Source organism: Chelonia mydas, chromosome 1 (assembly GCF_015237465.2).
Source record: "Chelonia mydas isolate rCheMyd1 chromosome 1, rCheMyd1.pri.v2, whole genome shotgun sequence".
Classification (NCBI taxonomy): Eukaryota; Metazoa; Chordata; order Testudines; family Cheloniidae; genus Chelonia; species Chelonia mydas.
In genome coordinates, this window is record NC_057849.1 from 261,804,181 (window position 1) to 261,820,511 (window position 16,331).

The 16,331-nt window shown below is 47.1% G+C and overlaps 1 protein-coding gene across 5 annotated transcripts in view; it reads left to right on the top strand.

Moving 5' to 3' along the window:
* Positions 1-850: 850 nt before the first annotated feature.
* Positions 851-16,331, top strand: part of STRA8 (stimulated by retinoic acid 8) — a 29,488-nt gene continuing 14,007 nt past the window's right edge. For 2 of the 5 annotated variants that reach the window (XR_006290329.1, XM_043545239.1), the window contains exons 1-6: positions 2,085-2,212; positions 4,952-5,149; positions 7,048-7,123; positions 8,569-8,656; positions 9,115-9,267; positions 15,563-15,833. Coding sequence is in view for 2 of the 5 variants with exons in the window: in XM_043545239.1 (XP_043401174.1) it covers positions 4,958-5,149; positions 7,048-7,123; positions 8,569-8,656; positions 9,115-9,267; positions 15,563-15,833 (780 nt within the window). In the remaining 3 variants the exon portion in view is untranslated. The other 3 variants (XM_043545230.1, XR_006290325.1, XR_006290326.1) reach the window with 3 other exon arrangements.

The window sequence follows — 16,331 nt, forward strand, 5'->3', positions numbered from 1 at the left end:
CCCCGCCCCCTCGCTTCGCCCCGCCCCCTCCCATTCAAGTTCCGCCCACCCATTTCTCCTCCTCTCACATGCCGCCTTCTCCCTGAGGATCCTGGCGGGAGGGGCTGGTGGCTGAGCGAAAAGCTGGCACTGGGCGACAGGGTGTGTCACCTGATAACTGCCCTGTTCAGTTCTTTCCCACTGAAACATCTGGCCCCAGCTGCTGTGAGATGACAGGATGCTCGGCTGGAGGGACCATTGGTCTCTGACCCAGTCTGGCCAGTCTTATATACAGCCCCAAGGGGTAGTTCCATGGGGCCAAAGAGCAAAATCAATAATTTATGCTTAGAAACTTGACATCCTTCATTAGTAAGGCTACATTTCAGTCATGGCTATTTTTCGTAAAAGTCATGGACAGGTCACAGACAGTAAACAAAAATTCAGGGCTCATGACCTGTCCATGACTTTTACTATATACCCTAACTAAACCTTTGGCCAGGGGGGCGTGGGTGCTCTGTGGGGGGGGGGGGGCGGTTCAGAGGCACCATGGGTGCTGGGAGCATTGGCCAAAGACCCCTGCTGGTGCTGGAGGGGGTGTGCAGGCAGCGGGGGGCGGCCCGGGACCCCTGCTGGTAGTGGGGAGGGGAGGGTCGGCGGGGCTGGCAGACTCCCTACCCGGTTCCCATCGGCATGTCCCTGCAGCTCCAAGGGGGAGGGGCAGCCAGGAGGGCTCTGCACGCTGCTTCCGCCAAAAGCACCAGCTCCGCAGCTCCCATTGGCCAGGAACCACAGCCAATAGGAGCTGCAGGGGTGTTGCCTGCGGGCGTGGGCAGTACGTAGAACCCCCTGGCCTCTCCACCGAGGAGCTGCAGGGACATGACGGTGGGAACTGGGGACCCCCCCCTTTCCCTCTCCGAGGTAAGCGCCGCCCCACACCCCAGTCCCCTGCTCCAGCCCTGACCCCACACACCCAAACTGCTGCTGGCTCAGGGGCTGCCTGACTTGGTCAGCCCCTGAACCAGCACCGGCTGCAACAGAAGTCATGGAGGTCATAGAAAGTCACGGAATCCATGACCTCCGTGACAGACATGCAGCCTTACTCATGCACAGTAGAATAGAGGAGACAGGAGCTGAGCAACATCCTTCTCCAAACTACTCCTGACACTGTAACTATGCCAATGTGACTGCGGGGGCTGAACGCAACCCACAGAATTCTAACATAGGGACTAACCACCCCCATTCCCAGTAAAGAAGTGTGGCCTATAGAGACTATAGATCCCAGCATGCAATACTTCACACCGCTCACAGCAGGCTGCCACACTGCATGCTGGGAATTGTAGTATCTGCTGACCACACTTTCTCGCTCTTACAGATCCCAGCAAGATGGCAGTGTGTCTTTCAGTGGGACAAAGCGTGGGCATCCCCTTTCATATGCCACATCCTTCAGCGGATCACAGTGGCCCTCAGAAAGAAAGAATGGGGCACCAGCCTTTTAATTATTGGGCTACCTGTAAAATGAAGAAGGGGGCCTTTGACAGCTCGAACGGGGCACAAAGGAGCACATGGGGGTGTTCATTGCCCGCCCCCCGGCCGAGTTTACACCCAAACACACAGCCCTGGTGTGCACAAGCAGAGCGATGTACACAGCCACAGGGGGCCGACAGGAGATGTGACCACACTGAGCTATGAGTGGGATGGTGGCACAGCTCCTGACACGTTCACACAGGCTCCTCCAGCTGCAGGCTCCCACCCATGCACATACACCCCTACTTTGCGCCCCACTATTGCAGACACCCCAACAGACACCCCCCTCACCTTCCCCTCCCCCTGCCCCTCCTACACCTCTCTCTTCAGACCCCCTTCCTCTCCCCTTTACTCTCTGACCCCCTCCTCCTACTCTCCCCTCTCTCTCCAGACCCGCTCCTCAACCTCCTCCCTTCCCCTCCCCCTGCCTCCTCCCTTTTCTGCTCCGATCCCCCTCTCCCCTCGACTCCTCCTCCCCTCCCCTTTCTCCTCCGACCTTCCTCCCTGGCGCTTTCCCGCGCTTTTGTTGCCTTCTCAGGCAGTCGCTACAATGTCAACGTTCTCCCTCCCGACCCCAGCGCCTTCCGATTGGCCTGAGGAGGTTCCCTCCTGAGCTGTGATTGGCTACCTGCCACGTGCTGCCGGTGTTGCCGGGCCGTGGCGGCAGCACAAACAAGCTGCGTGGGGGAGTCGCAGCAGGAACCGGGCGGTGGGTACGACGGGCGGGAAGTGGGCGGGCTATAGAGGCACTCGGGCCGGAGGGATACTCCGCAGAGATGCCTGAGGCCTCCAGCCGCTCTGGGACTGTAATTGAAGAGAGCTGGGGAGGAACCCGGGAGCAGAGCCAAGAAGGGGAACGGAACCTACGGAAGGGGGGCAGCGCCTAAAGAAAGGGGGCGGAGCTCATAGTGAAGGGGTAGCGTCCATAGGAAAGGACTGAGCCATAGAAGGAAGTAGCGAGCCCAGGGAAATAGGGGGCAGAGCGCACAGAAATGAGGGAAAGGCTGGAGCCTGTATAGAACAATGGCGCAGGACCCAAAAAGGAAGGACAAAGGCCATAGAAAAGGGGAGCCAGAGCTCTGAAGTGTGCGAAGGTTGTTGGTGAACGGTTCCTAGGGGGGCTCTTGCTATACATTTATATGATTTAAAATAATCTGAAAAGCAGACAAAAAAATCCCTCTTTGATTTTTTAAAATGTCTCTTTCTGTGGGTATCTGAAGGACGAATTCAGGCTTTTTACAGCGACAGTTCTGTTTGATCTGATTTTTTTTTTCAGTTGCAGAACCTCTGGAACCATTAGTGATAATAAATAATTATTAATAATCTCTCCCCCCTGTCTATAATAACAAAAATGTCATCAAGATTTGAATCAGGATCTTCACCCAGAGATTTAAGGAAAGGGTCAGGGCAAGGGCAAGCTAGTTTCCCCTAAATGAGTGGAAATTTAGAAATTACCATATACATAATTTATGACATTTTAAAATAATTTAAAAGATGGGAGGAGGCTTTAAGAAACAGAATATGTAGGGGTGTGAACACATGATGCAGTTGGTACTTTACAGACTGCTCAGAAAGTATGCTAATTATGGCTCCAGTCTGGCAGTATTTAGAGAGGGAAAACTTCTAGTGACTTCCAGTAGTGTAGTAGTTTTGCCTGTGTAAAGATTGTGGAATTGCGCCATATTAAATTGCCTAGTTCACGTTTCCAGGGTAATTGCATTCAGACTTTTTTCTGGAGGATATGTAATGTCCTCATTATGCTTATTTCTGTGCCTAAATCCATGTGTGAAAGTCATTGATAGTATCTGGAAAAGAAAATGTGAACTGAGTATTTGATATTCATTACACATTAATTTTTATTTATTTGGCTTTTGCCATGATTGAGAAATTCATACAAATTCGTTACATCAGAAATAATAAATGGGTACATTAAAACATGGATACCATTCTGTAGAACAACACAAAATCAATATACCAGATATTTATTACATAAGGAAATCAATTACCTTAAATATAATTTCCTATGTGTCGATATTATTTGTGACCACCCTAATGAAATTTTAAACTATACTATTCTATTTTACCAGCATAGGGTCTGCTCCAGCTTTCACTGAAATCAATGGCTTTTTTCCAGTGATTTCAATGGCAGTTGAATTGAGCCTTTAAAAAGCAGATAACAGCATAAAAAAGTCATTTCTGCTTCTGTTTAATATAATTTCAGTAAGTATTTTCCTTTTTTTCTTCACTACTAGCATTTAACTTAAAAGGGTATTTGGGTGACTTTAAAAGGTCTGCTTCTATTGCTTATTCTCCCATCCCCACCTAACATCATAATTTACTGTGACATCCCACTTGACTGAGAAAATGATTATAATGTCACAAAGAACCGTGTCTTCTAGTGACTTCAGTGGGAATTGAGAGCACTCAGCACATTGCAAGATGGAGCCCAGTGTATGTTATGGAAAAAGATTAACCACATCATTTCAGGGCAAGAAATAACTGCCTGCCTGCCTTAACTTTTAGTGTGTTTCAAGCCACACTGTACAACTAGCCCACCATTGTGGTAGATCAGCAATTCTCAAACTGTGGGTTGGGACCCCAAAGTGTTTATGACCCCATATTAATGGGGTCACCAGGGCTGGCTTAGACTTGCTGGGGTCCAGGGCCGAAGCTGAGGCCTGAGCACCACCGCCTGGGGCTGAAGCTCAAGGGCTTTAGCTCTGGGTGTCGGGACTCAGATTACAGGCTCCTGCCTGGGACTGAAGCCCTTGGGCTTCAGCTTTGGCCCCTCCCCACCTGGGGCTCCAGCTGGCTCAGGCTTCAGTTCCCCTCCTGGGGTCATGTAGTAATTTTTATTGTCGAAAGGGGGTTGCAATGCGATTAAGTTTGAGAACCCCTATGGTAGATCAGGGTTTACTACATATTGATAGTTTGCTTTCACAGGGAGAAGAGAAAACTATTTGACATTCCCTTCATAACCTCCTGCGGGAAATGAGCTGGATTGTTCTGCTTCAGCACTCTCAACTTTACTTCAGAATAGCAGCCGTGTTAGTCTGTATTTGCAAAAAGAAAAGGAGTACTTGTGGCACCTTAGAGACTAACCAATTTATTTGAGCGTAAGCTTTCATGAGCTACAGCTCACTTCTTCGGATGCATTCAGTGGAAAATACAGTGGGGAGATCTATATACACAGAGAACATGAAACAATGGGTGTTACCATGCATTTACCATGCATCTGTATTTTCCACTGAATGCATCCGATGAAGTGAGCTGTAGCTCACAAAAGCTTATGCTCAAATAAATTGGTTAGTCGCTAAGGTGCCACAACTACTCCTTTTCTTTTTTCAACTTTACTTGTTCATCAGCCCACCACACATACTGTAGATTCACTCTATTTTTAAGTTCTGTTTTATTTATTTATTTAATAAAACTTAATGTTCCATTGCAGCTTTTGATGGAGACACCTGGCGACTGTAGCAGCCCATATGTCAGGGTGACTCCTGGGTTCCTGACACATCTGCAAGATTTGGAGCCCCAAGTGGCAAGAAGACGCTTATCTCAGGCACGACACCGGGCTACGCTAGCAGGACTCTTCAACAACCTGCGGGAAACTGTGTTTTCTCAGTCAGACAATTCAGCATCAAAGGTATGGAGGAGAAACTCTTATTTGTTTATGGATATATATTTGCAAAGACAAAGTGTAGTTAACCAAAGTGGTCGTTCTGATCACAATATCTTTTGGGGTTCGTGTATGTGTGTAATTTTATCATGTGCAGCTTTCCCTGTGTCTCTTCTATTTGTATAAATACTCCCTTCAGAACAAGAAAACTAAGTGCCTTCTGTTGTTACTGGCATGGGTTTATCATGTGACTTGTCTCCACTTTGTAGATTTTGAGCTTCTTTGAAACCATTCGTAATGGCAGTATTTTGGAAGCTAATAAAGGAATACCATGATTAAATTTCATCCTTGACATACAGCTGTGAAATCAAAACTAGTAGGTTGTGGTTAGAAAGAGGGGAAAGTAGTTCATTCAACCTCATGAGTTAATTTATATGGGGGCGGGGGACTGGGAAAGTATGTAAAAATAAAAAATCAAGCTGTACCATTTCCTGTGTTTTACTAGTTTTAGAAATTGTTTAAACAAAATGGACTATATAAAAACAAGTGAAACAGCACTAGTTTGGCACTTAAATGCTTCCAGGGAGGAAGAATGTTATCGTGTTCAAGGCATGGGAAAGGGTATCAGGAGTCTTGGGTTCTGTTCCTAGCTCTACCACTGACTCCCTTCAATAAATCATTTAGGTTATGTGTGCTTCAGTTTCCTGGTTCGTGAAATGGGGATGGTAATGCATATTTCAAAAGGGCATGTCCTTGTAAAAAGCTTTGAAATCCTTAGATGGAAGGTGCTTGAGAGGTGCAAAGTATTGTTATTTAGGAACTTCACTTGTTTGGACTCTTTAACTGTAACTTAGCCTGAGGCAGGAGCTCTGCTTGTTAAGTTCTGATGGAGATGCAGCCGAAGCTAATAATCATCCTGGTCTCAGAAGCTAAATCCAAAACATGATTCTTTGTTTTGTCTAACAAGACTTACCTTTCATTTATTATTGCTTGGAATGGAGGACTTCTGACTCCCTTTTAGAACTTTGATGAGTCCCATTGATTTTTCCCAGCTTTACGCTGCTACCTTTGAAAGTATCACATCACAGCCATGATCCTTTTGGGTCAAGGAAGATTGGATTTGTTCAAGGGCCTGCACACTGAAGAAGTCATTTCCTAATCCTTGTCAGTGAGTGATTGGTTTATGCCCTGAAGCATTGGGTTTATATCCCCTACAAAAAAAAATCTCTAACATTCTCATTAACCATATAAATGTTTAATCCGTTCTTGTATCCTCTGTGTGTTTAGTCACAAGTGGACAAATTCTGCTGTCATTTATGCTGGTATAAACCTGGAATAATTGCACTGAAGGCTGTTAAGTCACTCCAGTTTTAGATCAGTGTAACGGAGCAGAATTTGGCTAAAGAGGTCTCCTCACATAGTTCCCACTGGAAACGATCAGGAAAAAATTATGCCTACAGTCAGAAAACATCCAACAGTAAGCCATAAGGCGTAAAATTGTATCAATTATGTTTTATTATTCATTATTGATTTATTCATCATCATTATTATTATTAATAATAATAAATATAGCACCATTGATGTACATGATATTTTACAGATATGCCTCAAAGAGCAAACAGTCCCAAAAGGAAGGAATTCTAGAAAGGAATTGTTGACTGTAGAGAATTGTCAGAGTAAACCCCAAACCTGTATGTGAATAGGTACAGCATATAAATTAAAATCTTAATTTGTATTTGCCTTGATTCTTGGTTTCTTCCCTTTTTTCACATTCATCAGTGCAGTGGGCCGCTTAATTGTTTTTAGGGGGACATGGAGATAGCTAGTCAGCAAAAGGAAAAGATGTAAAAGACGCTTAAGGCATGTTAAAATTTCAGTCCAATCAGAACACAGGAAGATTGGTTCTGTTTTCTCTTTGTATTTAGTGTCAGGTTTTGCGTAAAGCTAAGAATTATATCCAGGAGCTGGAGCAAACCTTGGGTACCTTGCTGAAGATGAAAGGTACTGTATGGAAATATATACCTGAAAAAGTTTCCCTGGGCCTGCCTTTCATTTACTTGTTAAATAGGCACAGCTAGCCAGGTGGCTGAGCCAGTATTAAAGGCAAGATGGGTGCCTTTAGGCATAGTGCATAAAATGTATCACCTAGGAATAGCCCAAGGAAGCATTGTGCTTCAAAGATATTCCTCTGACTCTCAATTTCCTCCCTGCTTCCCCCTTGAACTGGTGGGTGAGGGAGGGCAGATTCAAATGGTAGTTTGTTGCTGGCCTGCATCAGCAGCAAATTGAGGCTGTTCCCTCCTTTCCTCCCCCCACCCCATTTATTGCTGGCTCATCTGCACTGGCAGTGGATTGGGGAACTTTTCCCACTCCTCACGCACATATTCCAGGGGACAGTAGCAGCATAGAGTGCCTTCTTACATCTGTGCACCCAAAATCCGGCTAATTAACGAAAGAGTCAAAGGGAAGTTCTTCCTCCCCTTATCTTCTCTGCATAGGTACATAGTTCAACTCACAATCTGACCCTAAGTATACAACTTCTTGATTCACAAACATAGTTGGGGTCCAAGTTTGGACTGGAGGGCACTGAGAGAATCTATTCTGGGGTAAAAGTAGGGCAGGAGGGGGACAGAAATCCCATTCTGGTTTTCCTCACAAAAATGTAGGAAGTGAGAAGTTTTAATTAAGAAGTTACTCCAAGGGAAATGATTAAGACAAGTAGTGGTGGGTTTGTTAGTTTTTTGTTTTTGTGGTTTGTTGGCTCCTCCACACCTACTTTTCCATTAGCCTGTCCCAGCAATCTGAAACAAACACATTTTTTCTTCTGGATGAGGACAGTACGATATGACTCCTTTCAGTACCTGTCATACCCTTTAATCAGCTGGATCAGTTGCTGTTGAGTGGTGTGAGGTTCTCCCTCCGCTAGGGCAGAATATGCTGCTTCTGCAATGTTCCCAGCCCCATTTCCTTGCCTCCTCACCTGACTGAGGATCTGGGAACCAGAACTAAAAATCAAGTATGTTTTCTGTTTTCAGTGGTAGAGATTTGAACTCCATGGTGATGGTTTAAAGCTGTTGAACACATTTTTCATGTTTTAAGTGGTGTCAGAAAGCCTCCCCAAAGCCCGAAATATCAATACTTCAGAGAAAGAAAATAACCACAAAATATTGTATTGACTGGTAATTACAGGGACTTTGGTTCACTGGCTGTTATTACTGAAAACCAAAGTTATCAGTTCACTGACAAGGCCAGCATTATGAAGATATCAGCGCTCATAAACTGCTAATACAGCTGGTCATGTTATAAGGAAGGGCAGAATGTCCCATCCGGTATCATTTTTGTCTAATCAAAAACTCTGTGTGACCATTACTCTTTTTTTGATTGGGACTGACGGTGAATGAGATGCCAAATGCTCCAGTCTGTGACAATTATCTTTCTGCTGACAGTAGAGTCCTTCAATCTGGAGGATGGGAACCCGTCCAGCTTGGAGGAAGTCAAGGAGGAATATGTCAAGATGTACTTCAGCGATCACTGGTAAGGACTCACACAGATCAAGAAATGATAATACTTTGCACTTGCTTCTAAAGTGCAAAGCATCTCAAAGCACTTGGCAAATATTACAGAGCAGAGGTTGTCTGTCCCTGTGAAGGAAGGAAATACACAGATTGAGATGAAGAGGTTTTACCTGGCAGGCGGGAAAAAAATTATTAAAATTGGACCCTTACAGCAGCTGAGTGCGTGTAAGCTCTGAGCACGTTGCTGGTCTCGTTCCCAGTCAATGCATGTATTTGTCTTTCTTTCCCTGTGTAGATCGTCTCCACTTAGGGGCTTTCATTAGCCCTGCAAAGCAAAAAAAAAAAAAAAAAAAGAAAAGAAAAAAAAGTCACCTGCTCTAAAAGAATCACTGAGACTACCAAAGTATTCCTGGCAGGGACCGATTTAAATTGGTTGGGAAGCCATGCATTTGGCCTTGTCCCGTATTTTCTTTCCAGTACTGCATCCCCCTCAGATGCCATGAGTGAGAGTGGCTCTACAGTCTGGTATTTGATTCAAGAATCTGAAAAAAACGCAGTAGAAGAGGATGGGAAGCCAAGACTTATCCAGTCCCCAGCCACTTCATCTCCTGATCTGATGGAGTTTGAACGGTAGGAGTATAAGTGTGTAGTATTTTAGTCACTGCATATCATGTAGCTTTCCTGGGGTCTGACTTTGGATCCCAGGATCCCCAGACCAGCAGAGACATCAATGTCAGCCCCTGTTGGTGGGGAAACTGATCATCTTCCATGACTCTCAATTGATTCCCTCACTCCTGGCTGGCACTAGGAGCCTGAATACTGGCATGTCCAGCCCTCCTCGACCACAGGGCATCTTCCTGCTTCACAAGCCTTTGAAAATCTCTGAGGGTTCCCCATCCGCAGGAAAGAGATATAATGTTCTTTCAAGTACTGTATGTCAGTGTTCTAACATGAAGCATGAGGGTTAATATCCCTTCTAAAATGTTATAATTAATTATGGTAATTCTGGGTATTCTTGTTATCCATATAAGTGTCTGTTCTTTTCTGAATCTTTAACCTTCTGCAATCTGCTCTCACTGTCATGTTGTACTGGCTTTTTATAAAGTTTCCTGTTGTTGCTGATAATGGTTTTCTAAAAATGGGAATGCAGTTGTGGCAGCAGGTGGCACAAGTTGTCTGCTTTCATTCTACAGTATTATCCTTTACTCCTTCTGTAAGAATCAGAAAAAAAACAGTGCTTGTAGGCAGGTAGTGTGTAGAGTACCTTGAAATATGCTGTTTAAAGATTTTTATGGTATAGTGTAATTCGCTCCTCATGGGTTCCCCTTTCCTCTCCCTCACTGACACATGCAGAGCAAGACCTTTGCAGCTGTATGTAGGATCTGTGGCATTTACCTTGAAGTTTCATGGCAGATTACAACTACTGTATATTGAATCCTTCTCATGGGATCTCTCCTGTCTGACACAACCCAGCAGTGATCTGTCCAGTAGGAACAACTTCACCCCTTTAGTAACATGTGATACTGTAGCCATGTTTTTCACCCAACACCCGGAATCACAGCCTTTTTGAATAACTGTTTGTGTCCATCATCTAAGTCAGCTAAACTGGTCATCCTGGACTGGTAGCGGCACAAAGTACTATCCCCTCCAAAATGCTATCAATTCTTGCCAGCCTCGAAAGAGATTGGAGGTCCAGGATTCACACTTAGGTTTTTAACACAGCTGCCTGATCCTAGTTCATCCACTCATAAGAATCTACACCAGCCATTCCTTACCAATCAGGATCATTCTGTTAGGCACTGGACAAAGGTATAGTGAGGGACACAGTTCCTTCCACTTAAATCACACATAATAGGCAAAGGGTAGATGGGAAACAGAGGCACAGAACAGTACTATTCAGCAGGCTTCCGTGCCATTTGAACCCCAGCAGCAGCTACTTTTAAGTGCTTTGGATCAAATATCCCTGTGTAAATTGTGCATATAAAATAAAAAAAACACTTGACACATATTACAGTATTCTAAGGGGGTCTGGATGGTTTGATGTCTGTGGTTGTTTGAGCAGAGACGATGCCAAGGGTCGAACCAGCGTCAGAGCCAGGAATCAGAGCAGAGCACCAGAACTAGGGTATCTGGAGTCAGAGAAGGCAGGAGCAGATCTGGGTCCAAGGCAGGAGCAAGGCTGGGACAGGGCGAGGAAACAGGGACCAGGAACAAGGCAAGGATGCAGGAACAAGGCAGGGTCTGTCTCAGCAGCAGGTCAGGGATCTACCTTGTTTCACAGACAGGTTTCTGGAACTCCCTCCCTGCTTAAATAGTGTGTCTGAACCAATCAGATGTTACAGGAGGTGCTGCCAATCGAGTGTCCATAGGTGGCGCTTCCCGTGGTGCCTAGTCTCCCAGGGTTTGCAACTCATTGATCATGGCTCTGCCATGGCTTCTGGGGGGTGGAATGAAAGCACTGGTCATCGGGTGCCCTCCAGACCTGTATTCTAGCTCACCGGATCCTTATATCACTCCCCCCCGCCCCCCCCCCTTTAAGGGTGCTCCTGGGGCAGTGTTGGGCCAGGCTTGTCTGCATAGGTGCCGACTCCGTGGATGCTGCTGGGCTGCAGCACTCACAGGGAAAAATTATTGGGTGCTCTGCACCCACCGGCAGTGAAGCTGCCTCCACCTTCTCCTTGCCTCCTCCCTCCCCGAGCGTGCTGCGTCCCCACTCCTCCCCCTCCCAGCGCTTCCTGCCCGCCGCCTAACAGCTGTTTGGCGGCGCTTAGGACTTTCCAGGAGGGAGGGGAAGAAGTGGGGATGTGGCGTGCTCGGGGGAGGAGACGGTAAAGAAGCAGGGCAGGGGTGGGGACTTGGGAGAACGGGGTGGATTGGGGCGGGGGGGGGTGAGCACCCATGTGGCAGAGGGGAAGTCAGCACCTGTGCTTGTCTGGGTTAGGGTGACCAGATGTCCTGATTTTACAGGGACAGTCCCGATTTTGGGGTCTGTTTCTTATACAGGCTCCTATTACCTCCCACCCCCTATCCCGATTTTTCACATTTGTTGTCTGGTCACCCTAGTCTGGGTGGTCCCTGTGAAAGCTCTGTCCAAGTTCAGGTGTGTGAACATTACTAGCAGATTCCCAGAACTGCTTCTTGTGGCCACAGCCTCCCCAATCTTTGAGGTACCATAGCCTGCCCTGTTGCAATTTGGCATCCAATATGGCATGGACTTCATATCATTTGTGGTCTTGAGCTGTTCAGAGGTGTGCTGGGCCTTGAGCGACCAGACAAGTTTGGCGGTTTTGCAGAGGCTGGCTGGCATGCGGGCTATTCGCCCCAAGAAATATGGCATAAAATGCTGATAAAAATTTGCAAAACATAGGAAACGCTGCACCGCCTGAGTATTCCAGTGTCCTGCCCAGTTGCAAATGGCTTCCACCTTTTTTTGGGTCCACCCTAATGCCTTCTGGGGAGAGGATGTACCCTGAAAACTCTGTGGCAGTTTGGAGAAATATACCATTCTCTAATTTTGTATGTAGGCTGTGCTGTCGCAGCCTCTTTAGTACATACTTGACAGGGCATTTGTGCTGCTCATGGTTTTCTGAAAAAGGCAAGTATGTCACTGAGGTAGATGACAACGTCCTGGTCCAGAATGTCCCTAAACACATCATTAACAAAGGTGTAAAGGTCGTGGGGGCATTAGCCAGTGAAACAGCATCACCAAATATTCAAAATTCAGGTCCAGAAGAGTGCGCTTATCCCCCGCCCCGATACACGCAAGGTTGTAGGCCCCACCCCTGCAGGTCCAGTTTGGTGAATAGCTGCATGGATCACACACAATCCAATAGTTCTGACATTAGGGAAAGGACATACCAGTTCCGGATCGTTATCTGGTTCAATGCACAGTATCTGCCGTCAGCCCTCAAAAGTGTGTGGCGTATGATGCGGCCGGCCCTTGTCCCTGGTGGAGGTTCCACAGGGCAGCTCCCAGAGGTGTAGTCCTGATTATTTAAGTGCAGGTACTCTGCCTTCCTCTAGCCCCCCTCTCGCATGATTTCTCTTGGCCTTTTCTGTATAAAATGGCATCCTGCATGCAGCATGACCTCACACATACAGAGCATATGACATTAGAAGTGCAAAAATGCTGTTCCTGCAGGTTCGCACCCCACTACTTTACTGGCAGCTTCAGCTGACCATGTGTGACCATTGAAAATTGCAGAAAAAAGCCCCAAAAAAGGTGTTCCAGCCCATCAGTGTTGGGCTACTTTGCTCAACCAAGGGAGAGGTCTGGTCCAGTGCTTCGCCAGGCAACAAATTGAGTAGGTCCAGGGATGGAGCATGGCTCCTGGAGATGGCCCTGTTTAAGGGGTCTCCTGAATTTTTGGCAGTTTCCATCCAAGCATTCAGGTAGGGGCACCATAGGACCGTGTTCAGATGGAGGGACCACCATTCGTGCCCAGAGTGCAGCATTCTCCTCTTGCAAGTGGGCCACTTGTTTGCAGAGGGCTTGGTTTTCTGTCAAAAGTGGCATCGTCCAAGCCCACAGAGCATGGGCCTTGGTCTGGAAGTGGGTGACCCACTTCTGCAGATCTGGTGCCCCCTACGGTATGCTAGGCCAATGGTTCTCAACCAGAGAGCAGGTTTCGGCGGGGGGGCTGCCAAGCAGGGCTGGCATTAGGCTTGCTGGGGTCCAGGGCAGAAAGCTGAAGCCCCACCGCATGGGGCTGAAGTCTGAGGCTCCAAGCTCCACTACCCAGGGCTGAAACCAAAACCTGAGCAACTTAGCTTCGCAGGGGCCCCTGTGGCATGGGGCCTCAGGTAACCGCCCTGCTTGCTATCCCCTAACGCTGGCCCTGGCTTTTATATGCAGAAAAAAGTTGTTGTGGCACAGGGGGTGTGTGGAGTTTTTATAGCATGTTTGGGGGGCCTCAAAAAGAAGAAGGTTCAGAACCCCTGTGCTAGGCAACTGGAGCCCTGCCCTCTCCTGGTTGGTAATGGGGCGTTGTCCATAGAGGGGTCAGAGGTAATCTGTGCAATCTGTCAGGAACCAGGATGTGGGCCTTCGAGCCTAGAGGTCGGAGCACGAGTAAGGAAACTAAACCAAGGGTCAGAGCCAGGAATCAGAGCCGAGAATCAAAACAAGGTATCTGGAGTCAGGGCAGACAGGAGCAGAGCTGGGTCCAAGGCAGAAGCAGAGCTGGGACAGGGCAAGGACACCAGAACAAGGCAGGAGCTGTCTCAGCAGAAGGTCAGATCTGCCTTGTTACACAAATGGCTTCCTGGAACTTCCTTCATGCTTAAATAGCGTACCTTGGCCAGTCAGAGGTCACAAGGGATGCCACCAATTGGGTCTTCCATGGGTGGCATTTTCAGTGGTGTCTCATCTCCCAGGGTTTATAGTGCATTGACCACAGTTCTGCCAGGTGGTGGCACAGAAGTGTTGGTCACCTAAAGACTTGGGTTCTAGCCCACTGGATTCTTATAACTATTGCAATACGTAATAATAATATAGTCTTTTCCTTCTTTAACCCTCATTCAAATTCAGCTCAGGTGACTAGTCACTGAAAGTTGCTACCTCTTGGTTTGGTTAAAGAACACCTGTTTGGGAGCTATTATACCCGTCAGTCTCTAGGGCTGGCAAACCAGCATTTTCTAAGAGCATAACAAATTATGTGAAAAGACCCCAAAATTATAAAGCCACTACAAGTACTGCTACCTCCAGGAACAGTGGAACAACCTCAGACAGTTGAATGACTGAACGCTGCTGGTCTTAGGTTTTGGTGGGTTTTTTCCCTCAAGCTTTACAATCTTGGCTCATCAAAATAACAATTTTTAAAAGATTGAACAGCTGGTTCTCAGTCCCAGTATCCCAACGCAGCGTCTCCCTTGCTCCTCTGATCTCAGTCTCCCTCCCCCCGCCCCACCCTGCCCCCCCAATCGCCTGCCGGCTCCCACCTTATCCTCCATTTTCTTCCCCAGTTCCCAGTCTCCTTGTCTAGCCAGCTGCAGTCTCCTTACCCAGCAAATCCTAGTTTCCCCCGTCCCACCAACCTCCAGTCCCAGTTCCCTCTCCCATGCTCTTTGTCCCAGTGTTCTCCTCCTGCTCCTCCCACAGGTCCAGCTCTTGTCCCCTCTGTATGGGAATAAGGTTGTTTCCTCCTACACACTGCTTAAGCCATCAATGAGCACACAAGAGAGACAGGCTTCCTGCTCTCAGTTCTAGTGCCCAGACTTGGACACAGCAGAGCCTGTAGCAGCCCACAGCTGCAATAGCAGGGAAAATCCTGCTCAACCATAGGCTGGAGCATGCCCAGTGTGGATGGTATCTTCAGGGAAGTTAGCTGCTAACATATAATTCCCTACTGAGACTCATAACTTAGCCAGATTTGGGCATATTTTCATGGAAATGGCAAAGGCCAGACCTTGCCAAATTTCACGCCTCTGCTCGAAAGCACAAAGGGACTAGAGTCTTTCAAAGAAAAACGTTGCCAGAATTTTTTAACATGGCCAAAACAATGTATTTTTCCCTAGCCTTGTTCTCAGAAACAGCTGATTGTTTTGACTGAAATTTTCCAAAACAATTCAGCCTGAAGCAAACACGCAGCATGGAAAATTTCAGCCCAGTTAAAGTTTGGGAAAGTCAGCAGCAGTTGAAAACAGAGTCTTATAATAGTGCATATTGGGCAACCTTAATAACAAGTTTCAGAGTAGCAGCCGTGTTAGTCTTTATTCGCAAAAAGAAAACAAGTACCTGTGGCACAATAGCAAGTGGTGCTTCCAGCCCCACCTGTGTTAACAATAGTAATTATGTAAGGTCCCACTGAGTCAGCAGCATTGGTTGGAATAGAATCTAAGACTTATTACCCAATCGCTTGCTGGTCTAACCGCTAGCTCCACCGTAAGCTGTTTTTAAGAGATGCCTCCCTTCCTCTTGTTACAGGTACCTGTATTTTTATAAACAGACCGTGGACCTGCTGGTTGAGAATGGGATTGTGTGCACCGAAGAGGTCACTCTTCCTGTGGTCTCCACCGCTGTTTCCCACCTATGGCAGAATCTTCCAGAGGAAAGGAGAGACAGTGTCTTGCAGTACTGTAGTCAGAGACAAAATATACTCCCAGATCCCAAGGCAGCCTGCACTGAAGGTAGTGTGAGGAACAGCAGAGCTAATAGTCAGGAGCCCAGTGGTTCATTGGTATCCACGCCAGAGGAGGTAGGTGGCAATTACTACTCGGCTTCCGGCTTCAGAAGTTCCAAACCATGGAAAAGTTGCTAGCTACACTAAGTGTGTGTAACTCTTAAAGGGTAACACACGTCACTTTACTGACACCTTCCCATAAGCAGCATAGTACCCAAGTGAATATCATTAACGGCATGGCAGTAAATGTTTACGTTGAACTCTTTCTTACTCCTTAGCAGATCCCAAACATTGCTCTACTGTGGCTGCCAGTTTTTCAGTTTTGCTAAGGTATCCCTAAGTACCCTGGGCTTTTAATGGCAGTAGTACTGCTGATCTGCACTGAAGTGAGGACTCTGTCAATAGGAAATGGTTACGTTTGCTCCAGCTTATGAGAGAGGAAGGGGGGCATCACAGTTCAGGGCAATTGCACCCGTATTCCCCCTCTTTAGTGTAACAAGGGCACACACTCATGGGCAGCACATGAACCAACCATTGGGGGAGGCTAGCCACCGGCCCTACCCCTTCTGCCTG